General features: G+C 37.8%; 2 protein-coding genes and 1 long non-coding RNA gene across 5 annotated transcripts; 1 reads left to right on the top strand and 2 right to left on the bottom strand.

Moving 5' to 3' along the window:
- Positions 1 to 1,252: 1,252 nt before the first annotated feature.
- Positions 1,253 to 3,846, top strand: LOC102217700 (chymotrypsin-like elastase family member 2A). The gene is made up of 8 exons (XM_005808923.3): positions 1,253 to 1,363; positions 1,520 to 1,608; positions 1,945 to 2,042; positions 2,179 to 2,301; positions 2,387 to 2,523; positions 3,003 to 3,148; positions 3,514 to 3,666; positions 3,761 to 3,846. The coding sequence occupies exons 1-8, from the start codon at positions 1,327 to 1,329 to the stop codon at positions 3,776 to 3,778; spliced, it is 801 nt and encodes a 266-aa protein (XP_005808980.2). The 5' UTR covers positions 1,253 to 1,326; the 3' UTR covers positions 3,779 to 3,846.
- A 1,976-nt stretch (positions 3,847 to 5,822) lies between these two features.
- On the bottom strand, positions 5,823 to 10,227 carry LOC111608829. The gene is made up of 4 exons (XR_002752870.1): positions 10,174 to 10,227; positions 9,867 to 10,014; positions 9,353 to 9,440; positions 5,823 to 5,986 (listed from the first exon to the last, which is right to left on the bottom strand). It is a non-coding gene; the product is annotated as an uncharacterized LOC111608829 (long non-coding RNA).
- A 433-nt stretch (positions 10,228 to 10,660) lies between these two features.
- On the bottom strand, positions 10,661 to 19,080 carry LOC102221493 (transmembrane protein 51-like). Of its 3 annotated transcripts, XM_023335058.1 has the most exons (4): positions 18,896 to 19,080; positions 16,784 to 16,877; positions 14,872 to 15,350; positions 10,661 to 13,693 (listed from the first exon to the last, which is right to left on the bottom strand). In XM_023335058.1, the coding sequence occupies exons 3-4, from the start codon at positions 15,297 to 15,299 to the stop codon at positions 13,288 to 13,290; spliced, it is 834 nt and encodes a 277-aa protein (XP_023190826.1). In that variant the 5' UTR covers positions 15,300 to 15,350; positions 16,784 to 16,877; positions 18,896 to 19,080; the 3' UTR covers positions 10,661 to 13,287. The 3 variants fall into 3 exon arrangements, with proteins under 3 accessions (XP_023190826.1, XP_023190832.1, XP_005808994.1); XM_023335064.1 differs by lacking the exon at positions 16,784 to 16,877; XM_005808937.2 differs by lacking the exons at positions 16,784 to 16,877; positions 18,896 to 19,080 and adding an exon at positions 15,479 to 16,306.
- Between the last annotated feature and the right edge of the window lie 1,112 nt (positions 19,081 to 20,192).

A 20,192-nucleotide genomic window follows, 5' to 3' on the forward strand; every position in this document is an offset into this window, starting at 1 on the left:
TGAGATAAATGGACCATATCTGTCGTGTGACCACTGTATCCGTGTGAGAAAAATACAGATGCCTCCTGATGTCAGCTTCTTTTTAGTGGCTGAGAAAATATTTTTATCTGAGAATATCTATTAAAATTTAGAGGGCTTGACTCATCATTTTTAACATACACATATATTACAATCACTAACATATTTTATTTGAATTTTATGTTATTGCACAAATTGTGTAAAATTGTGAAATGGAAAACAGATGGATTTCAAACATTTTTACAAGTAAAAATCTGTCAATTTGAGGATGCATTTGTGTACACCCCCCCTTATGTCATTGCTAATGCTCAGGAGAATCACCTTTTGCTGCTATTATATCAGCTTCTTGGTTGGTTTATGATTCTATCAGTCCTGAACATCTACAGACTGAAATTTATGTTGTTTTTGTCTTTGCAAGAACACCTATGTATGGTGTCAATGAACCACAATTTTGAAGTATTGTCACAGATCATCAGGTGCCTTTATATCTGAACTTTGGTCATTCTATCACATGAATATAATATAGAAGATTCTCTTCAATAGTGCAGTGGCCTCTTAAAGCAGTTGGTTTTCAATGGATTGTATTTTGGTGTACCAGGTTAAAATTTAGCAGCACTGACATACTGCTGCACTCTAAGCAAATTCCATTTGCACCAAAAACATTTAGCAGATGAAGGAGGAGTTTCACTAAATCTATATGTATACAGATATTTAGTTATAAAAATAAAATCAATACAAATGGAAACATTCCCAATGATACTTTGTGTTGGTCTATCACATAAGATCCCAACACACATAAGTTATGATGCTATGATCTTAATTTTATCCCAATTTATAACAAGTTTAATTTTTGTAAAGTTTTTATGGGATGGAAAACCTTTAATAGATGCACACAGAAGAAAGCAACCTCTGTAATTGAAAATGTATAACGGAAATTATACCTGACACATTTTGAGTTTTATGTACGGTAAGTCAATCAGCGAAATTTAAAAAATGGTTACTGGCTTACGTATTTGTCATTCCAGTTTTTCTGGCATCTCTGATAGAAATAGATGTGTGACATGTTCAACAAACAAAAGAAGAAAGTTCAGCTACAGAACACTTTGACCTTGCAGTCGTGTTTCACATCTGCTAGTCCGCATAATCACCTGTAGTTGGCGTGTCCACCTATAGCTCCACCCGCTGTTAACATTTCTCATGGGGTAATTTTCCAGGAATTAGAACCAGATTTAGCAGGTTGCATAAGAAAGGTGGTGAGAGTTATAAATATGTCAGAAGCTAACTTTGAGCTGTGAAGATACTGACACAATGAAGTTTGTGGTCCTTGCGTTGCTCGTTGCCGGCGGTAAGTCAGATTTTGCTGCCAAGAACAACGGACAAAAAAAAAAAATCATCTTTCTATTCCCTTCTGTTCATTTGATGAACCATGTTTATCTAAAACATGAAAGTTTAATCATAGCTGGTTAAATTACGAACTTTTAACGTGGTTCCTTTATTTCAGCCTATGGGTGCGGCAATCCCACCTTCCAGCCCGTGGTGAGCAGAGTGGTTAACGGAGAGGACGTCAGGCCTCACAGCTGGCCATGGCAGGTAGGAGGAATACGAAGTGTTTGAAATCTGCAAAGCAACTTTTAAAATAAAAACAATTAAAATGATTGATATAGTGCAAGTAAATATTTGGAGGATGAGGGAAAAAAATATGAAAGTAAAAGTTACGTTGATGCACAATTCCCTTTTTGTATGTAATCCATTTCAAATGTTTAAAAAGTTCAGCAAATGAAAAGGAAGTCTGGCTACACTTTGCATCTACTACTTTACAGTAAAGCAGGAGTTAGAGTTTCCTCAGTAAATGAAATTGAAACAATGATAACAACCATAATAATTTATCTTAAAGATAATCCTTGGTATTCTCACATATCCTTCCAGATTTCCCTGCAGTACAACAGTAACGGTGAGTGGAGACACACTTGCGGAGGCACTCTGATCGCTAACCAGTGGGTCCTCACTGCTGCTCACTGCATCAGGTAGGGGACTGTCACCAAACACTATTACAAGGACTCAAGAGTTTCATATAAAAATATTTGTTTTAGAATGTTGCTTCCAAAAATGCGTATATGTGAGCTTCAGAGCTCAACTGCTTCTGATTTTTCCCTTTCCTAGCTCAGGCCGGGAGTATAGAGTGGCCTTGGGAAAGCACAACCTGCTGGAGGATGAGAACGGCTCTCTGTTCCTGGGCACTGCCACCATTGTGGTGCACGAGAACTGGAACTCGTTCTTCATCCGGTAATTATCCCGGTCTAAACCATATTTGTGAAGAATGCAGAAGTACGAGTCCTGATAAAGTTTGATATCCCTCCATCTTCTACAGTAATGACGTTGCCCTGGTCAAGCTGGAGGCCCCCGTTGAATTCTCTGACACCGTCCATCCTGCTTGTCTTCCTGCTGACGGCTTCATCCTCCCCCATAATGCACCCTGCTTTGTGACCGGGTGGGGTCGTCTATACAGTGAGTTATCTTTGTTTCATGTTATGGGTCAGGCGGAAACACCCATGAAATACAAAGTTGTATCCTGCTGTATGTGATGTGTCTATACTGCCCACCAGAGGTCTTTCTATGTAAATTCTACCATGCAGGAGATGCATGTTGCGATTTATAAATGTGACTTAATTTCTTCATTTTGTAATTTTAGTGTTTTTATATGTTATATAAAAACATGCATTTTCAAAACAAAATATTCTGTCTCCATTTTAATAAATTTTGTATCTTGCTTTGGTACTTATTGAGTGGAATCTGCTAATGAAGCTTTACTGACTGATTGGAAAATTTGTAATTTTGATTGGATTAGGTTTTTCATGCAGATAATGCACTCACTGGATTTATGTGTTATTTAGAAACTTAAAATATGATACACCAGTGGCTATGGTAATATGATGGTTTTCCAAAAGCCTTTTGCTGACATAAACATATGTCTCTCATGTGCACAGCCGGAGGTCCCATCGCTGACATCCTGCAGCAGGCTCTGCTGCCCGTTGTGGACCACGCCACCTGCAGTCAGTCCGACTGGTGGGGCTCTCAGGTGACACAAACCATGGTCTGCGCTGGTGGAGACGGAGTTGTTGCTGGATGCAATGTGAGTCCTAAACACAACAATTTTCAATAGGTTTTTCCTCCATGCATAAGGATCGAGACTGCCTTTGGGTATCTATGGATGGCTCTGTACATATTTGGAAATACGAAAGTCTTTATTTTAATGTTTTGCTGGTGAAATGTCTGTCTGAAATAAATTATCATTATCAAAATGTGCCATCTTTTGTTTATCTTGAAAGTAAATGGGACGTTTACTTTCAAGGCATAGATCTGCTCAATTATACAAAGTGATTTATCCATTCCTGTCAAAAAATTGAAACACATCTTGCAGATCTGTATGCTACGTATTATATTTTATTCTGCTGGATTTTGATAGCTGATTTTTTTGTGTGTGTGTGGCACTGTTAGGGAGACTCTGGCGGTCCTCTGAACTGTCAGGGCTCTGATGGATCCTGGGAGGTTCATGGTATTGTCAGCTTTGGCTCTGGGCTCGGCTGCAACTACTACAAGAAGCCCACCGTCTTTACTCAAGTCAGCTCTTTCGTGGACTGGATCAACACTGTAAGCTTCTGAAACTGCTACTAAATCGCTGGGTGTGGAGTTCAAATTATTGAGGTCATAAAAACCTGACATATCTTCATGATTTCTTTCACAGACAATGGTGGCCAACTGATAGAGCACCATTTTGGGACCAAGGCTATCACTCTAGCCTAGCAAAATAAAGCCTTTTTACCTACTCTATGTGTTGTGTCATGTTGATTTCATTGCTCATAACTAAACATTCTGCTCACCGGGAGCGCATCAACAGCGTCGCACACAAAAACGTTACAGCACTTGAGATTCTGCAAAACCTCCTTCATTTCCTCACTTTAAGCCAGTGGTCTTAAACTCCAGTCATCAAACTCCAGCAACTTTTAGATGTCTCTTTGTTTCAGCACACCTGGCTCCAATATTAGCTCATTAGCACAGTTCTGTAGCTTGACAGTATGCTTTGTAGAACAAAAATAAGATTTTAAAGTCTATCATCTGCATAAACACGGAGACAGTTGGAGACATTTAAGGACTTTTGTGATGTGATGCACTTCCCTGGTGTTGATTAGGGAAGTGCAACATTTAGCATTAGCTAGCCAGCTGAGTTCCACCTTTTTCTAATGATTTCTACACCATAATAATTACGAAATCTAGTAATTGCTGTTTTTTTCTGTGTTCTGAGAAAACACAGAAAAAAAGTTTTTTTCTACATGTTTTACAGTGCCTATTAAACATGAGCATAAGATTGCAGTTCATGTTAGCCTCTTAACATCACTATTGACATTACAGTGACAAACAAAATCATAACTGTTACAGCTTGTTTGTCTTGGTCTTTCAGGGTGATTTGCAGCTCTTTTTCTACTATGTAAATTCTGAAGATCTCAGGCATGTTGAGTCAGTTTCTCCTTAACATGGTGAAGAAAACCTAGTTGAAAAAACAACATAGTCATTGAGATAAGAATGGAGGTATCTGTCCATCTCAACTGTCCCTGAATGAGAACCATGCAGATGACACAAGTTGTGGTCTGCAGAGAAAGACGTGGATGTTAAGATGATGTTTTAAATTTTAAAAGTGTTTTTGCTGCATGTTTAAAATGTTAAAAAATACATCATTTATTTAAATTAAAATTTTACTGAACAGTAAGGTCACTTAATGCTTTAATCTCTATCGACTTTGCAGAAATGTCCTTATTGTATATAAACATTAAGCATTTAAATTTGGATGAAAGGCACAAAAATAGTTGGACTGTGAAATGTTCTACAATGTAAGGGCTCAACATTTTTATGAGGTCGTGTTTTACAGAAATATGCAAGGAAATTAAGGATCACAATAAAAGCGAAATATTGGTATGCTGGACTCATCCTGTCGCATGTCATCAACTGTGTCTTTCATTACTTAAAAGTTTATTTGGTTAAAGAATGAGATGCGTAGGGGTGCTAGATTTGGAATGGATCCTGCTGACACGTTCAGAAATTACTAACTTGTTTACATCTCTCCATGTGGAGGCTTTTTCTGACACCCACCTATTGAAATTTCATCAAATTGCAAAGTGCACAAATGGAAAACGGAGAACACGTTTCCTAGGTTACATATGATCGTAATGGGCAAAAATAAGTCTGACATTTCAACTCCAAACTGCCGAGATACAGCCAGAATGAGGTCTGTGGTGCTTGCTGGGCGGTAAGCAGCACAGAACTTATTCAACCTTTCTCTGCACACATACTAAAGGCTGTGTGTTTGCATGTGCAATTTAAATTATTTCTTTCTGTCTCTGTCTTTGTGTGAATCCCTTCAGTCTATGGGTGCGTGAGTCCCACTGTCCAGCCGGTGGTGAATCAAATGGTTAATGGAGTGGATGTCAGGCCCCACAGCTGGCCCTGACAGGTAAATTGAAAGTGCAAAATGTCACTTAGCTAAGCAAAATATCCCTGAATGACTTGAAATAATATTAAAGAAATATTTGCGACTGAGTGTATCAGAGAACAGAGGCAAGTTTATAGTGCCTATAAAGCAGAAAGGCAAATATTAAATAATATTTTTTTTAACTAAAAACAGAAAACTTTGAAAACAATTAAGATGTATAGTTTGTATAGAAAAAAAACTTTACACACACATTCATTTAACTAAAAACAGCAGCAGTTAAAATGAATTGAATTATGGAAAAACCATAAAATTCCATGCAGGATACATCATTAATATTTCTTTTTAAAATTTAAAGTAACACCAACCAAACCATGAAACTTCCTTACTTGTTTCAGGTTTCTTTGCATTGCAAGATTGACGGTGAGTGGCAACATTCCTGTGGGGAGGTACTGTGATCTCTGAACAGTGGATCCTGACTGCCGCGCACTGTACCATGTAAGAAAAAAACACAACTTAGAGTGGGTCATGTCCCCAAACTAACTGTGCCACTACTAATAATGCTTAGATATAGGGGATTTAATTGGATTTCTGTTGCTTCTGACGAACCAACTTGTAGCGAACACATGGAGTGCAGAGTGGCTCTGGGAAAGCATACCCTGAACCAGATAGATTCTGGCTCTGCATTCATGGGGAGTGCTAACATTGTTATGCATGAGGAATGGGACATTTTAACTCTTCAGTAAGTAAGCATGTGGACATACTGAAATCACTAGCTAAACGGCGCTAAAAACCAGTGTCATCTGGAGTAATGACATTGCCTTCTGCTGGCTTCACCCTCACCTCTAATGAAACCTGTTATATCACCGGATGGTTGCTCACTTGCAACTACAACAAGAAGTCCACAGTCTTTACTCAAATTAGCTCCTACCTGGACTGGATCAACTCTGCAAGCTCCTGAAATGGCTTGTAAATTGGCAAAAAGGATTGGTTCAACATATGACACGTCTGAACAGTGTAACCTTTCACTATAATCTCTTTCACAGTCAATGGCAGCTGATACAGGAGCAGTTTCAGACACAAGTTGCTGAATGCATTTTTAACTTGATAAAATATGAAATACATTATGAAGTAAAATATTGTGCATTTCCTCATTGTGGGATCTTAATTGCATCATCTTTTTAAAAAGATTGCCAATTTTTCGTTAATATAAAAAGCAATAGATTAAGTTTAAATTGAATCTACGGCAAATGGCTCAATCCAGCATGAAAGTGCACTACAGCTTTAATTTAGCAACAGGTCCGGAAACTAATATATATATATACTGTATATGTTATTCAATAGTCGAAACAAACCTCACCTTCACAAGTGATGGGAAAATTTTATCACCAACCATCTGCCATGTTCTTAGTCTTCAACATCTGTTTGACATTCTGCACATTTCTCACAACAGCAACAGAACCAGTCAGCTGCGGTCGGTCTATGACGTAGCAAATATATCACTATTTTTTAAATTTAACACTATACATGCGTCATAAGTTATGAAAAGGCTGTTGGTTCTTGCTGTTGTCGTGGCTGGTGGTAAGAGAGTAAATCTGTTTCAATACGTTGCTTGATGTTCTTGCCTTGACTGCCTTGTATTTGTCAATTAAATCCATAGGTCAGATTGTTTGGGAAGACTCCTAAAATATTTACTAGATAAGTACATTAAAACTGATGGCATTTGCTTTTTGTTGCGAAAATGTTATACTGTTTCAAAAATATCACTAAGTATATCCGATTTTATAAGTAGGAAATAGCATCATGTTTCAGATTCAGCGTATGGTAGTTGCAGGAGAGGACGTCAGACCCCACAGCTGGCCCTGGCAGGTATTAGACCTGCTTTAAATGTTTTCTGATTCCCGGCAGCAGCACAGTCTCGCATTACCATTTTAGCTAGTCAAGAAGAACTTGAAATTCTGATTCATTTATGTGCTTTTTATGCGATTTAATGCATCTGTTCATATTATTCCCGGTGTTTCTGAGGTATCGCTGCAGTCGAACAGCAGAGGGCGCTAGAGTCATGTCTGTGGAGGCACCCTCATCTCCCAAGAGTAGGTCCTGACTGCTGCACACTGCATCAAGTGAGTTCCAGTCAGGACCAATACAACGTAATGTGACATAACGTAGAGAGAGAAAGCTTTAAGACACTTCAATCAATGTCTTATATTTCTTTATCCTAACTGTGCACCAAACACATAGACAAAAAGTTTATAATTTGCAGCGTCAGCCTGAAAACCAGTAACCAGTAACATATTTTTATTCATTTATTTGTGATGCTTTTTAATGTGTCCACCATAGTTTAATTGAGTACATGATAGATTTTTCTGTTGCCTTTCTGCTTTCTTTTATGTTTTGGGTTTTTGCACAAATTCCTTCACAGTTACATTTTGTAATTTTGTACTCTATGATAACCTTGAACATTGAACCAAGTTGACATTCGATACATTTGTTGTAGATCTAATCGTGAAATCTTGTAAATAACAGCAGAAAAACACAAGCCTTTTGTCTGGATGTTCAATCCTAAAAAAATGACTAGATGTCAAGGCATTTTAGGTAAATTAGCTTATTGAACATTGATTTCAGTAATTTAATTCACTATGTGAAGCACAGCATGCTATGGACAGAATGTTTTCAAACCTTTATTTCTGATTACGATTTTCAACTTGCAGCTAATGAAAACACATTGAAGATTAGAATATTATGTCAGACCAATTAGAATTTTTTTTAAGAAACATGGCTAAGTGTTAAAACCTGCTTTAAAGTTATTTGTCAAAAGGTACATTTAATTGGACAAACCCATATCATTGAAATTCATATTATATTTTGATGCATATGACTTTAGATTAAAAATTTTATCTTGTTCCAACAAAAAAAAAAAAAAAAACTTTTTTGTGTTTTTGAGAAGCTCAGAAGACTGTAAAGATAAATAACTGGAAGATCCCTGAATTTTGTCATACTGATCATCCGTTTAGCACATATTTACACACAAAAACCAATCTGTTTCGCTTTCTGAATCCCTGAGCCTTGCTGGTTGCCGTTCTTACAGTGAAGTCGACGACTACAGAGTGGAGCTGGGGAAGCACAGTCTGAAGGCCACTGAGGAAGGCTCAGTGGCTTGCAGTGCAGCCAAGATCATTACTCATGAAGACTACAACATCCTGCTCAGCCGCTAACCGCAACATTTCTTAAACCACTTCTCTTAATGTAGAAGAGTGTGAGGTATCGCTTAACAGTGAATGCTATTTCATAGGTGATCCAAACTGTAAAAACTGATGAGGCTACTTTCTTTTCACCTCTTGTACATAAATGTATTGATTTGCTTTTTTTGCAGGAATGACACTGCTCTGATAAAGCTGTCTTCCCCTTTTGCTTTGTCTGATACAATCACACCTGCGTGCCTTCCAGACCGGGACGTCGTCCTCCCACATGGGACCCCTTGTCTTGTCACTGGCTGGGGGCGTCTTTCAAGTAGGTGATTCAAACAGAAATAAGACAAAGCTTAACTATTAGCTAAACCAAAGGTTGGACAAAAGGTTGGGTCCTGAATTATGCATGAGTGCTATGAGCAGTCACCTAGTGGGCGTGTTCATTTTGTAGAATAGTACATTTATGGAGCTGAAGTCCAAAACTTCCTTCCAAAACTGTCAATATTACTTGAGCTTACACAGTTGCCACATAATACAACAACAAACCTTTATGGGAGAGACCAACAAAAGTAGCATTTAAGAGTATGACAGAATTTCTTCACAAACGAAAATGTAAAAAGCTTATTTTGCTTTTTTTTTTTTCTTTCACCGACCTTTATTCACTTACCTATGAATAAAATCTGGTGCTTTCAGAAGTCACGCAGTTGGTAAGGAGAAGATTAAAGTGAAAATATTGTCACAAACATATCCATTATCTGGAAACACATATACAATGGAGATCCACTCAAAGGCAGGAAAAGGACAGCATTAATCTGAAAAGCAGTCAAGACCACCATTTTAACTTGGGAGGACTTTCAGACATCTACTGCTAAGCTGAAAGAACAACTATTCCTCACGCACTCAAAATAAATAAATAAATAAATAAAATCTACTATTTTTAAATGTTAAAATTTCAAGCCATATTAATACTTTTGGAAGGCAATGAAAACAATATGATTACGGAAGCATCTTATGCATACTGACACACTAATTTCTCACTGAATAAGACTGTAAAGAAAAACTGCTTTAATATTACATGTATAATGGTCATTTTAACCAGATCAAATTTATTTTAACCGTAGACAAAAATCCTTTAAGCCTAACGCTGTTTAACCAAAGTCAAAATTTGTACTTTTTCTCACCTGAGACAGCCAACGGTCCTGCAGCTGATATTCTTCAGCAGGCTTTCCTGCCTGTAGTCGGCCATGATGTCTGCTCGCAGCCCGACTGGTGGAATGTCCTGGCAACTGAGAAAATGGTCTGCGCTGGAGGAGATGGCATCACCGCAGGCTGTAACGTGAGGTTGCATTAGAATTTAACAATCCGTGTATTCCTAAAAATACACAAAATTTAGGAATTTGTGTTTTTCTTCCTATTTTCACTTAACGTAAGGAGAAAGGCGTAACATTTAGCCTCGCTTTTTAAACTGCCAGCTAACAACTAACTAACCTGCAGCGAGACTCTGGTGGCCTTCTGAATTGCCCAAACCCAGATGGCTCCTGGGACGTCCACGGCATCGTGAGCTTCGGTTCTGGTGAGGGTTGCAATGTTTTGCAGAAGCCCACGGTCTTTACACAAGTCAGGTTGTATGTTTGATGGATTAAACAAGTGAGTAGCTGTTTATTTCTGCAATTACCTTTTGATTAAAAAAAAATAATCAATTATTAAAAATCAGGGAATTTTTTGTGTTCTCTTTTATTTCCTCTGCAGGTAATGAGCACCAACTAAAGATGCTGCTGATAAGAACAGCTAGCAAAGGTAAAAGATGCACCTAGTGAAATGTAATATTAAAAAATAGTAGTATTCTAAATGTACAAGAATTGACTACCTAACCAGATCACGTTTGTGGCTATATTTGACTTTTCCACAGTTTATAAAATTAGATTATTGCATAATTTTGTGAAAAACATCAATAAAATACACTGGGAGAATCCTAGATATTAATAAACAAATGCTTCCTCTTTATTTATCATAAATATTCATGAGATAAATGACTATTCAAACTTCTGGGGAAAAATACATTTGTATAAACACAGACAAGATTGTTTTTTCACTGCACTTATAAAATATATAAACTGTAGTCATAAAAAGAGAACATTAAATGACAACACACTCATTATTGTACAAAAGAGAAAGTGACTCCTACAACCAAATACTTACAATTAATGTAAAACAATTTGACAACTTGTGTATAAAATTGATCTAAACTGATTGTTTTCAAAAAAAAAAATAAGTACATTGCTGAGGTCCAGTTATTGAGGACAGTTTCAGCCTTCAAAACAACAACTGTGAAACACTAGTGTAGAGGGCTTTTTCTTCTTCAAAACAAAAAGAGAAAAAGCAAAAGTGTGCAATTTCACAAAATGAGTAACATTGACTTAACTCATGAGTCACTTTGGCATCCACTGCTTATTTCTAAAATTAAAAAGAAAAATGAAGGAGGAGAAAGAGAGCGTACTGGCAGGTCGGCATACTGCTGTAACACAAGTTATATCCTTGAAAAAGAAAAAGCCTAGAGCCATCTATTTTTATTTTCATCTCTATCCCTGCATACTTTAAGAATGAAAACAGTCCTGCAGGTCAAGTTGTGGTTGAAGGAATGATGATCAGCAAGCCAGAGAGCAGCTGCTGTTATTGTGTTGCAGCTGCACACTCAGAGTCTTTGTGTTTACCAGTCGGAGTAAGAAAAAAAACAAGCCCTGAGAAGGAGAGACTATACTGCATGCTTTCACATCTCGCCATGGCTACTGAGCGCAGGCTTTCAACTATTCGCTAAGTTCCTGCAAACATCTTCCCGCCTATACATCTCTCAGTATCACGCTGTGTGCAAGAGCAGAAGCAGCACTGTTCTGAAACAACAACGGAGTCACGCAATTTCTTTAGAAAAGGCTTACAAGTTAATTCTTGGAGTAAAGATGCTTTTGGTGAGTACAGCTGGAGGGTGTTCATTGATGCGTTCAAAGTCTGATCTTAGCATATTTGTAAAAATCTAAGCTTCCCGGAGAACTAATTTCCTCCTTTAAAGTGACGTCTTTTAACTGGTTACCAAACACAACTTTACCACCATGACCAAAGTTACTACACAAGCTGGGAGTACAAATAGGTGTCAAACATCAATGGTCCCTCGCAACTTCTGCTTTTATAAAAGACTCACTTTACTTGTGTATGAAACTTGAATTGCACCAAAGTATCTAACATCTATTTTGTTTCTGCCTTATCTATTTATTACACATGTAAACATATGAGTCCAGAGAGTCTGGCACCCCTGGTAGAAATGTATACAAAGACTTGCTTTGATCACAATTGTTTTATCAGAGTGGAAAAAAAAATCCAGTCATTATTTTTAGTATACTGGTTCAATCTGTATTCAAATCCCTAAATATTTCTATCAAATAAATGCAGCTGAAGCACTTTTAATACCCAACATTACTTGTCTCAGTTGTTCATTGTCTAGGATTGATGAATTGATAATGTTTGACACAAAGGTCTAGTTTTCTTATCCATTCTTCAACGTAGGGAAGACCAAAAAACTTGCCTTTCAAGTAAAGCAGATGTACGTTGATCTGCATAAACTAAGAAACTGCTACATCCCCTAAACTTGCTTATGATTACAGTCCAAGCAATTATAAAAACTGTGTACACAATTGGAATTGTGACATGTCAGTCTTGTCATAAACCCAAGTTTGTCTTGCCACCAAGCAAAGTGAGGAGAATGGTAATAAAGTTAAAAGAAATTCCTAAGGATCACTGTTAGAGAACTAGAGTAATTTGAATTTATTTTGAGATTATATTACCACAGTAACAAATAATAATAATTTATAGTTTTTACACATCTTTTACCAAGGTGCTAAGACCCAGTATGGACTATTTAAAGAGTGGTAGTTCTAAAGTGAGCAAATTAATTTCTATCAAGGGAAAGACCAAGTTATAAGCTGGTACAATCTCAGCCAGAGTTTCAGAGAACCTCAAATCTGGACTCTTATTAAGAATCAAATGCTTTTGGTCATCAGAATGTGTTTTTCCCCCATTAGAGAAAACTCTCAAGGTATGACTTACAACTTTTGTTGACATCTTCAAAGGCTTCCAGGTAACATGGTAGCACGGTTTTACCAATGTTACGGTCCATGTTTGGTTTAGTACTGAGCAATAAAAGGGTCTTTAAACGTGGCATAAATAACCTCACAAAATGAGTGCATGGATCCATTTTTTTTATAGAAAAATCCTAAAAGCATCCTCTCTCTAACATCTCATGAGCTCCACTGTACTACCATCGATTCACCTGTAAAATCAGTACAAAGTCAAGGTGGTTTCTAAAGCTGAAAACCGATATGCCACAGTTTGGCAAAACTTTGTCACTTAACGGAGTGATCCAGTAAGGTCCATAAAAAAACAGCACTTTACAGTCAGGAGCCATGATGACAAATGTGAAAATATAACATTCTTCAGCTCAAAGAAAGAATCCTCCTTCAGTTCTTGGCTGAACAAAGCACATCCATATCCACAAAGGTTGGCCATGGAGGATACTAGGAACTTCAGTCAATAGCTTTAAACAGCAGACTGACCTTAAAGTGGAGGCACCTTATCTTCATATTGTGGCGGAGGGGTAAGAGGTTCAATACTGATTCCGGCTGCTGGCTGAGAGCTCCCCGTGTTTTTCATGGGAAGCTTTTCTGACTTAATCCTTCGGATTTTGATGGGGAGGAAATTGCGGTTGTTTTTCCCAGGTCTATGGCTTGATGTAGAAATAGTAGCGCTGGGAGAGCTACAAGCCGGGGCAGGTTGAGGAATGGTGGAGTTGACGTCGGCGACCTCGTTTTCATACTGGATGCCGTCGACCTGGACGAGGTCATCGTAGGACGGCAGCTGGGAGACGCTTGGACGAAGGTTGCTCTGACGGACAGGGTACTGCCCGCTGCCTACCACCTCCTCGTAGCTTGGTACTGCGTAGCGCTGGGCCCGCTCCTCAGCCCTGCAGAGTTGTAAATACATAAATTAAAGGTCATGTGAACCACACACAGCTCTGGGAAAAAAAAATAAAAAAATCACCTATTTGTCAAATTCCCAACACAATTTCTGTATGTATGTAGTTAAACCAAGAACGATTCAGCAGACTCGTAAATTAAAGCTGTAGATTAGCTTCCTGAAACTTCACTGATATCAGAAACGTAAATATTTCCAAATGCATCTTTTCAAGTAATGACAGAAAGCTGTCGTGAAATTTTAATGGGATAAAAACACTTGAGTAAAAATATCATGGCCAAATCCAGCGGAGTAGAAACACACAGAAATTACCAAAAATATTTTTAACTTCTGTAATGACTTGCTGGGAGTCTTAAAACCACACGTTTCTTGTAACAAACAGACCAGTCCTTTTCTTTATCAACTCAGGTAAGACACTTCTAATGTCATCTCTGGTACAGCAGTGGGCTTAGCGTCACAATCCTGTGATTATCCCTTTTTTTTTCAACCACCCTTTTCTTTTTCCTTCCATCTAAACTTTTAATTAATATGTTTGCTTACAGAGTTCTGAAAAGCTGGCATCTTTAACATTAATATTTCATGACTAACTCTCCTTGTGGAGGGTGTCACGACTATCTGCAAACAGTCACTTTTCATTGGGTAAGGAGTCAGCAGCCTTACCCGAGCCAAAGAACAACATGTCTGTACCAAAACGTCATAATAATCATATAAATAAATAAATTCTGTTTGTCATGAATATGACTACATAATGAGTTTTACTTTTCAACAGAATTTACAACAGAATATAAATAAAATCTTTGATAAAGCAATACAACTCTGAAATTATACAAGATGTTTGTTTTCACTCTCATGAATCACTCATCTGAGGCTGTACAATATCAATAAAATATTTAATTGTGATACTAAAAACTGTGAAAATGATACTAATTACTATTAACCTACATTTCCTCAACCATTTTCATTCTTTATCATTTTATAATGCCCACAACATCTCTCCATAAGCTTTAGCAAGTCAGCTATTAAGTAAAAACGTAGGAGAAAATAAAGAAAAACTCTCATAAAAAGAAGACTTTCTGTGCTCTAAACAGACTTCAGTCTAACATTTGGCGATTGTCAACACACAATCACCAATAAAATGAGGTCAAGTCGCAAGCAGAGTAAACTCACGTTTCTCTCTCCTCCTGCTCCCTCGCAGCGTCTCTCTGGTTTTGGATCTCCTGGCGTCTCAGCTGCTCCCGCTGTTTGTTCCTCAATCCCAGACACAGAGACAGCAGCAGCATAGCCACCCCGGAGCCAGCCAGCACAAAGGCCACAGAGGACGCTTTATTTCTCTTGCCATCGATTCCATCATCGCCCCCTGAACCGCTGCTGCTGTTATTAAAACCTGTGTTTGCGGGCACCAAGCTCCACACAATCATCACTACTCCGAGGGCGACGAGGCCGACTCCCAAAGCACACAGAGCATACTGTGAGCCTGAATTTCCATTGTTTTCTCGGTTGCTCATCTGGTTAGTGTTGTTGTTGTTATTGGTGTTGCTGCTGCTGCTGACGGTCGTCACTACTATTCCAGGGGGGCCGTCCACAGTGGATCGCATTTTGTTTAAATGTCAGTACTTCAGTCAGATCAGGTCCAGTGAAGTCAAACACTGTGGAGAGAAAGGCATATTAGCAAGAGAACAGACTGGGAAGTTTAATAAAAAAAAAAAAAAGAAAAAGGAATATAAATGCATATAAAAATACTTATTTTTCCCTTTAAGATTACAGAAAGGCTTACAGTGATGAGAACGCCTAATTCTCGTGTCTCTTAGGTGGCGACTGAAGTTAGACTGCTCTCTATAGTCTCACCTCAGACGCCTCTACTGCTTAAGGTTTCATAGTCCAGCTTTTCAGAGAACTGAACGAACATAAAATTCACTGTAGTAAAATAAATCCAAGCCTTTCCGAGTCACAGGCGACCTGCGTGGTAAAATATTTACAGCAGCCTCACCTTTCAAAGTCACCTGTGCCACAGTTAGCGCTACCAATGCTAATAAAAAGGGTAGTGGCCGCTGTAAATCTAATGCCTCAAGAAATATTACTTAGTCGTGTTCTCCACAGGTTTACTGAGTTCTTATCAGCCACTAAATCAAAATTCTGCACTCTTATGTGAATATTGTGAATTTATGAGGTTACATTACTTGAAGTATTTATTAGCATTTATACCAAGTAGAATGGTTCTCTGAAATGCAGTAAGCATGTCAGATGTGTGTACTTGTCTACATACAATGAACATGGTAATGATCACATAGCTAATCATTTCTATTTTAATAAATAACCTTGTGACGTGAACTTGGCGAGAAGACGTAATTTACCTGGAATTGGGGGGTTGGGCAATATGAATGTGCTGATAATGTTTTGAAGCTTAGATATAATTGAATTATCTTTAACGGACATTCCGTTTATTGTTGTTCTCTGCTATGTGCCAGACTTTTCTCCTAAGTTCATAAATGACCTTTGATCTAAAAGGAGTGCAATTAATCAGAATGTCATTGTTTCGTAACCTTTAAAATTGAAAAACAGTTTCTGAGTTGGGACACTTCAAAGTCTAATGTCTGTAAAGAAATATTTATTGCATTACATTCTCTACTGTGTTAGTGATTTTTATCAAGTCTTCTTTCTTTTCTTTTCTGAAAAGAAACAAAGATTACAGATTCTTACAAAAGTATCAAACCAAGGATGTCTTGATTTGATAGCATGATTGGAAATCAGACCCAACCAGGTAGTTTAAGGCTCGATCGGAATCGGGTGTCACATCATGACCATATGTATATTTATTCTTAAACTAAATAGGAATGAAAACAGAACGATAACAGTTATGTGATGGTACTTTAATGTTTTGAAACAACACATGAGTAACACTTTGCAGCAGTGAAGGCCGTAAAGCTAGCAAAACATGTAATCAGCTTGAAATGGAAGCATTTTTGCCAATTTAGTGGAGTTGTCGATGTATTTAAAGACTTTTCAGACCACTCTAGCAACTTTGACAAATCTAGCAACTTTCTTTGGTTTATTGGACAAAACGGGAAGGCACCGATCGTACTGCAGTTGCAGTGAGAGCTGCCATGAGTCTCTCCCACTTCAGAAGCAGTTGTAGGCGGTCAGTCTGACTAACAGCAGAATCGTCATGGAGCAGCCTGCAGTAGAGCAGAGAGGAGACCTGCTCAATTCAAACATTGCATAGGAATCAAGCATGTGCAAATCTGCCGGTGATCCGGATCTGGATTACAGTAAATATTATGCAAGTATATTTTTTAATGTTACCAAATGTTTGTTTTTTTTAAACCTGACCTGTCACAACAAAATAAATCCCTGCATTTCATTCACACGGCCTCAGTCACTGATTCATCTCCTCCACTGTGTGTGCCTCTGATCAACCTCTTTTCATTGATTTTGATATTATATATATATAGTCTATGTTCAGGAAGAGTATTTACATTACTAAATTCAATTTATTAAATTATTTAATGAATTTGTAGCTCTAAATGTTTTGAGTATTGTTTTAATCACTTTGACCTTGCCAGCGTTGATATTCCTGCCTGGATCACACATGAACAACTATGCAAGTTACACATGACATATCGGATCGGGACTTGGTATCGGCTGATACGCAAAATCAAAGGACTTGGAGGCAAAGAAAAAAAAAAAAAAGAGAAATGATTGGCACATCCCTAATGCAAACTAATTCTAACTTTTCTGTACACGCACTTGCATTACAACCAGAAACCTTAATGTGCTCCGATCACATGTTGACACTTCGATTTTTAGCCCATGCTCTTCCTTCCGATTTGCCATCAGCTTTGACGTTGTGGAACTCTGTATTGATGGTGATTTTTCTGTATTACATTGCAAATAACATTTTGTACGTGGGCCAACTTTTATTTCTGTCTCCGTCATCTGACACGAACACCAACTTCTACATATTTGTTGTGTGACCTACATGGAATGAGGCAAACTTTAATTGACTAACGTTGTGTTATAAATAGATTCAAACATCTGAATCTATTCCAGAGTTCTTGTGGGTGTTCTGGCTGCTTCTCTGATTAATGTTTCCTCGCTATGTCTTGGTAGCTTCACAGGTCTGCCACATCCATTTTAGATGATGAACTGAGAAGCGTTCAAACTACTAGATTTTCTTTCAGAACCTAAACTTGCTTTACTCTTCTCCATAATTTAAACTCTATCTGTATGAGGCCATTTATGTTAATGGCCGCCACGGATTTTGGTAATCATTTAACATACACTATGCAATTTTTTTCTTTCCACTTCACAGTTAGGAGCTACATAATTATGTGTGTTTCTCACATAATTAAATCAAACGCAACATGATAAATAGTTGAAAAGGTTCCACCTAGATTTGTTTTCATTTTTTGCCACAACATTTACCTCTACTTGCAACAATGTGAAATTAATCAGTGTGTATCTTAAGAATTATCATGTATTCTTGCCAGTGGGCCATCTTTTGATAAACAAAGAAAGTTGGACTTTATATTAAGTGTTGTCTACTGTACAAACAGGCCTGGGTCTGCTGAAACCGAGCGGGGTGTTGGTTTAACCAAGCGTTAAACTGAGGGGATATCCCCAGCCTAAGAATGCAAGGCATGTCCCAGGATAAAACTCATAACGAACAGCTGGACAAATGAACCTTTCTGCTTTTTTTATGAGGAAAAAAATACCAACACAGACATGTTGTGCAATCCAGAGGTACAAAGGAATTTATGAGAGGATGGGACAGTTTATCGGACAGAGCTGGGACTGTTACACTTTACCAAGATATTGACAGGCTGGGGGGGAAAAAACACTCGAGAACAAGAGGAATGTCTGGTATCATGTGTCAAGACTGTGTCAGATAACTAAGAGAATTGCATTCAGAAGCAAGGCTTGATGTCTTCAACATGTTGTACACACTGTTTTATTATCCAAAAAGTGTCAAGGGGATGTTTCTTTGATTGTTACTAAACCAACACTAGTTGACCAACAGTGCCGCTCCAGGAAGTCATTTCGACCTCAATAACATAGGGTTGCAATTATACTTTAAACGGGTTTTTAATGCATCAAAAATGCGACCATTACCTTTATTTTTTTCCAACATTTGCGCGACACAAACTGATACTCGGGTTGCTACTTCGAATGAGTACACTGTGAACGTACTCACCTCTGTATCATTTGCCAGTCTTCCTTGTGTTTCTTTCTTTCCTTCGTTGTTTCTTTCACAAAGCTATAAGCCGCTATGCTGCTCTCGTTTAATTTGAACGAGTTTGATTGTTTGAGGCCGTTTGCGAATAAGGAACTTTCGTCTGAGAAGGATGGGCCCGGGCAGATTGAGAAGCAGGAAGGAGGGGGCTTTCGGCGGCAGCGCACTTCCAGTTTGATTAACCCATTCACTCCTGGCTCACTTCACACTGGTAGCTTGGAGCTAAATATGTTTGCATGACAACATTTTTCGACCCTACATGTTAAAACCACACCCACAGCATTTATTTTTATTGCTTTCTTTTTTTTGATGACAGGATATTTTTGAAAAATAGTATTTTCTATGTTCCTAAAGTAAGCTTACAATATCAATGGTATATATACTATATATATATATATATATATATATATATATATATATATATATATATATATATATATATGTATTCTTTTTTAAGTCTCGTGAGACAACTATTATGTGAGTAGGATTTAGCTCAGGTCAGGTTTTGAGTAGTGAGCTGGCCTGGGCTCACAGTGGGTTTAGAACCCACTTGGGTGGTCTAGCTGGTTCTCATCTGGGTAGTAGCCTAAGAAAATTAGTAGAACTGTGCAACACATTTAGTTCCCACTTTCCATCTAGAGCTAACACTACAAGCCTAGTACTAGCAACACTGACTGCTTGAAAACAATGCCATCATAGGTTCACCATTGCCATAACCTAACATTCAACATTCAATTCACAGTAGGTCTGTTCTCCACACGTGTGATGCTCTGTTTTATATGTATTTCTGTACCTGAGTTGCAGTGCCACGCACAAGCCGTTAAGATGCAAATATTTATAGAAATGATGCGTTGGTTGTAAGGAATTTGTGATAAAGGACAAAGATTGTTTCAGAGAACATATTTTCATTTGGACATAGCCTAAAAACTTTAGAGTTGATGTGGACCTAACTTTGATATCATTCGTATCATTTCACAAATGATACAAACAAGTATAATTTATAAAGGATACTTGTTTGGATTGGTCGCCCAAACTAGCTCTTGCCTACAGACATACTTCCTCCTACATTTGGTGCCGGTTCTAATTTCCCTTTAGAGCCACTGTGAAGAGTGTCAGGAAAATAAACATAACATTCAGTGTTTATGATAGTTAATGATGACACAACCAATAATAATAATAAAAAAAAAGACATACTGTCTCCAAATGCCTAAGAATAGCCTGAAAGGTCAGGCCTACAAGTGTTATTAGGTTAAAATGA

This window comes from Xiphophorus maculatus, chromosome 1 (genome assembly GCF_002775205.1).
Source record: "Xiphophorus maculatus strain JP 163 A chromosome 1, X_maculatus-5.0-male, whole genome shotgun sequence".
NCBI lineage: Eukaryota > Metazoa > Chordata > Actinopteri > Cyprinodontiformes > Poeciliidae > Xiphophorus > Xiphophorus maculatus.

Excerpts from the sequence above, each read along its gene's own strand:
- LOC102217700 (XM_005808923.3), top strand. The coding sequence starts at position 1,327 with ATGAAGTTTGTGGTCCTTGCGTTGCTCGTTGCCGGCG. Across the intron at positions 1,364-1,519 it reads TGCGTTGCTCGTTGCCGGCG|CCTATGGGTGCGGCAATCCC; the intron begins GTAAGTCAGATT and ends CCTTTATTTCAG. Across the intron at positions 1,609-1,944 it reads CTCACAGCTGGCCATGGCAG|ATTTCCCTGCAGTACAACAG; the intron begins GTAGGAGGAATA and ends ATATCCTTCCAG.
- LOC102221493 (XM_023335064.1), bottom strand. The coding sequence starts at position 15,299 with ATGCGATCCACTGTGGACGGCCCCCCTGGAATAGTAGTGACGACCGTC. Across the intron at positions 13,694-14,871 it reads GAGCAGGAGGAGAGAGAAAC|GGCTGAGGAGCGGGCCCAGC; the intron begins GTGAGTTTACTC and ends ACAACTCTGCAG.